Source organism: Coturnix japonica, unplaced genomic scaffold, assembly GCF_001577835.2.
Source record: "Coturnix japonica isolate 7356 unplaced genomic scaffold, Coturnix japonica 2.1 chrUnrandom551, whole genome shotgun sequence".
Classification (NCBI taxonomy): domain Eukaryota; kingdom Metazoa; phylum Chordata; class Aves; order Galliformes; family Phasianidae; genus Coturnix; species Coturnix japonica.
The window spans coordinates 39,880-42,688 of NW_015439931.1; the positions used below are offsets into that span (position 1 = coordinate 39,880).

The 2,809-nt window shown below is 58.2% G+C and overlaps 1 protein-coding gene across 1 annotated transcript in view; it reads right to left on the minus strand.

Moving 5' to 3' along the window:
- USP21 (ubiquitin specific peptidase 21) overlaps positions 1 to 2,809 on the minus strand; it is a 24,731-nt gene that overhangs the window by 8,726 nt on the left and 13,196 nt on the right. Inside the window, 5 exon segments of the mRNA XM_032441767.1 lie at positions 32 to 135; positions 235 to 299; positions 704 to 841; positions 1,959 to 2,070; positions 2,661 to 2,799. Coding sequence (XP_032297658.1) covers positions 32 to 135; positions 235 to 299; positions 704 to 841; positions 1,959 to 2,070; positions 2,661 to 2,799 — 558 coding nt within the window.

The window sequence follows — 2,809 nt, forward strand, 5'->3', positions numbered from 1 at the left end:
GGGGGGATGTTGGGGGGGTTTGTCCTCTTACCTTGGGGATGGGCAGGGACAGGTCGCAGAACACCTCGAAGGTGGTGGAGCGGTAACCGCACGCCTGGCACTTCAAGCAGCTCTTCAGCTGCCCCACAAACAGATCTGTGGGGTGGGGGGGGGACAATGGGGTGACAGTGGGGTGGCAGGAGGGTTCTATGGGGCGGGGGGTTCATCACCCCACAGCTTTGGGGTGGCGCTCACCCACGATCTTGCTGTCCTCCCGCTCCAGGTAGCGCTTCCACATCAGGTTGGCGCGTTCGTCATCGCTATGGGGAAGAGTTGGGGGTCAGGATTGAGGTGTCCCCCCATAACCCCATAGAACACCATGGGCCCCATCACCCCATAACCCCATAGAACACCATGGGGTCCTGTCACCCCATAGAACACCATGGGGTCCCCCCCATAGAAGCCCATGGGGTCCCAGAACCCCATAGAACACCAGGGGTACCATCACCCCATGGAACCCCACGGGGTCCCATCACCCCATAACCCCATAGAACCCCATGGGTCCCATAACCCCATAGAACACCAGGGGTCCCATCACCCCATAACCCCATAGAACCCCATGTGTCCCATCACCCCATAGAACCCCATGTGTCCCATCACCCCATAGAACCCCATGTGTCCCATCCCCCCATAGAACCCCATGTGTCCCATCCCCCCATAGCACCTCATGCTGTGGGTGTCCTCGGGGTGGGGGTCCCGCCGTGTGTCCGCCAAGATGCTGGGGGTCCTGCGGCCCTTCCTGTTGATCTCAGCGTGGAGTCGGTCCATAAAGAACTTGAGGAACTCCTGGGCGTCCTGCTGGCTGTGGGGCGACGGGGTCAGCACCCAGGGGTGCCCCATAGCAGCAATGGGGAGCACTTATGGGCCTCTAAGGACACTAACCATAGTGATGAGCACCCATGGGTGCCCCGTAGCAGCAATAGGGAGCACTGCATTGACACAAAGCACACCACCAAGCACCCATGGGTACCCCATAGCAACCAACCCCTGGTGATGAGCACCCATGGGTGCCCCATAGCACCAACAGGGAGCACTTATGGGTCTCTAAGAACACTAAGTATAGCAATAACCACCCATGGGTGCCCCATAGCACCAACATGGAGCACCCAGGGCTCCGCAATGACACTAACCATCGTGATGAGCACCCATGGGTGCCCCATAGCATCAATAGGGAGCACCCATAGCTCTCCACTGAGCACCCATGGGTGTCCCATAGCACCAAGAGGAAGCACTTATGGGTCTCTAAGGACACTAACCATACCAATGAGCACCCATGGGTGCCCCATAGCAGCAATAGGGAGCACTCCATTGACACAAAGCACACCACCAAGCACCCATGGGTACCCCATAGCAACCAACCCCTGGTGATGAGCACCCATGGGTGCCCCATAGCACCAATAGGGAGCACCCAGGGCTCTGCATGGACACTAACCATAGTGATGAGCACCCATGGGTGCTCCATAGCACCATATTACACCACCAAGCACCCCCATGTACCCCATAGCAACCAACACCAGGGGATGAGCACCCATGGGTGCCCCATAGCACCAACAGGGAAAACTTCTGGATCTCTAAGAACACTAAGTATAGCAATAACCACCCATGGGTGCCCCATAGCACCAACATGGAGCACCCAGGGCTCCGCAATGACACTAACCATAGTGATGAGCACCCATGGGTGCCCCATAGCATCAATAGGGAGCACTTATGGGTCTCTAAGGACACTAACCATAGCGATAAGCACCCATGGGTGCCCCATAGCAGCAACCCCCGTGGTTGAGCACCCATGGGTGCCCCATAGTGCCAATAGGGAGCATTTATGGGTCTCTAAGGACAATAACCATAGCGATAAGCACCCATGGGTGCCCCATAGCAACCAACCCCCATGGCTGAGCACCCATGGGTGCCCCCGGCCTCACCTGTATCCATTGAAAGAAGGGACGTACTTCTGGAATATGGCCTTAAAGCGCCCGGGGTTGACGGCCTCGGTGGAGTCGGGGTGCCATAGGGCAGCAATGACATCAGCAAAGGCTGTGGGGCAGGATGGGGGTCAGTGTGGGTGGACACATATGGGGTGGGTGGGATGGGGGTCAGTATGAATGGACCCATATGGGGCGGGATGGGGGTCAGTATGGATGGATGGACCCATATGGGGTGGGATGGGGGGTCAGTATGAATGGACCCATATGGGGCGGGATGGGGGTCAGTATGGATGGGACCCATATGGGGTGGGATGGGGGTCAGTATTAATGGACCCCTATGGGGTGGGATGGGGGTCAGTATGGATGGGACCCCTATGGGGTGGGATGGGGGTCAGTATGGATGGACCCATATGGGGTGGGATGGGGGTCAGTATGGATGGGACCCATATGGGGCAGGATGGGGGTCAGTATTAATGGACCCCTATGGGGTGGGATGGGGGTCAGTATGGATGGGACCCCTATGGGGCAGGATGGGGGTCAGTATGGATAGGAACCATATGGGGTGGAATGGGGGTCAGTATGGATGGACCCCTATGGGGTGGGATGGGGGTCAGTATGGATGGACCCCTATGGGGTGGGATGGGGGTCAGTATTGATGGACCCCTATGGGGTGTGATGGGGTTGTGGGGCAGCTCCCACCTTCCGTGAGCTCCTGTGGGGTTCGGGATCCCGGCGGCTGCTCGTGCAGGAAATCCTTCCTTAGGCAGAAATCCCGTAAGGGTTTGGTGCTGCTCAGACACTGCAGCACCGCGTTCATAAAGCACTGCGGGACGGCACAGCGTCACGGG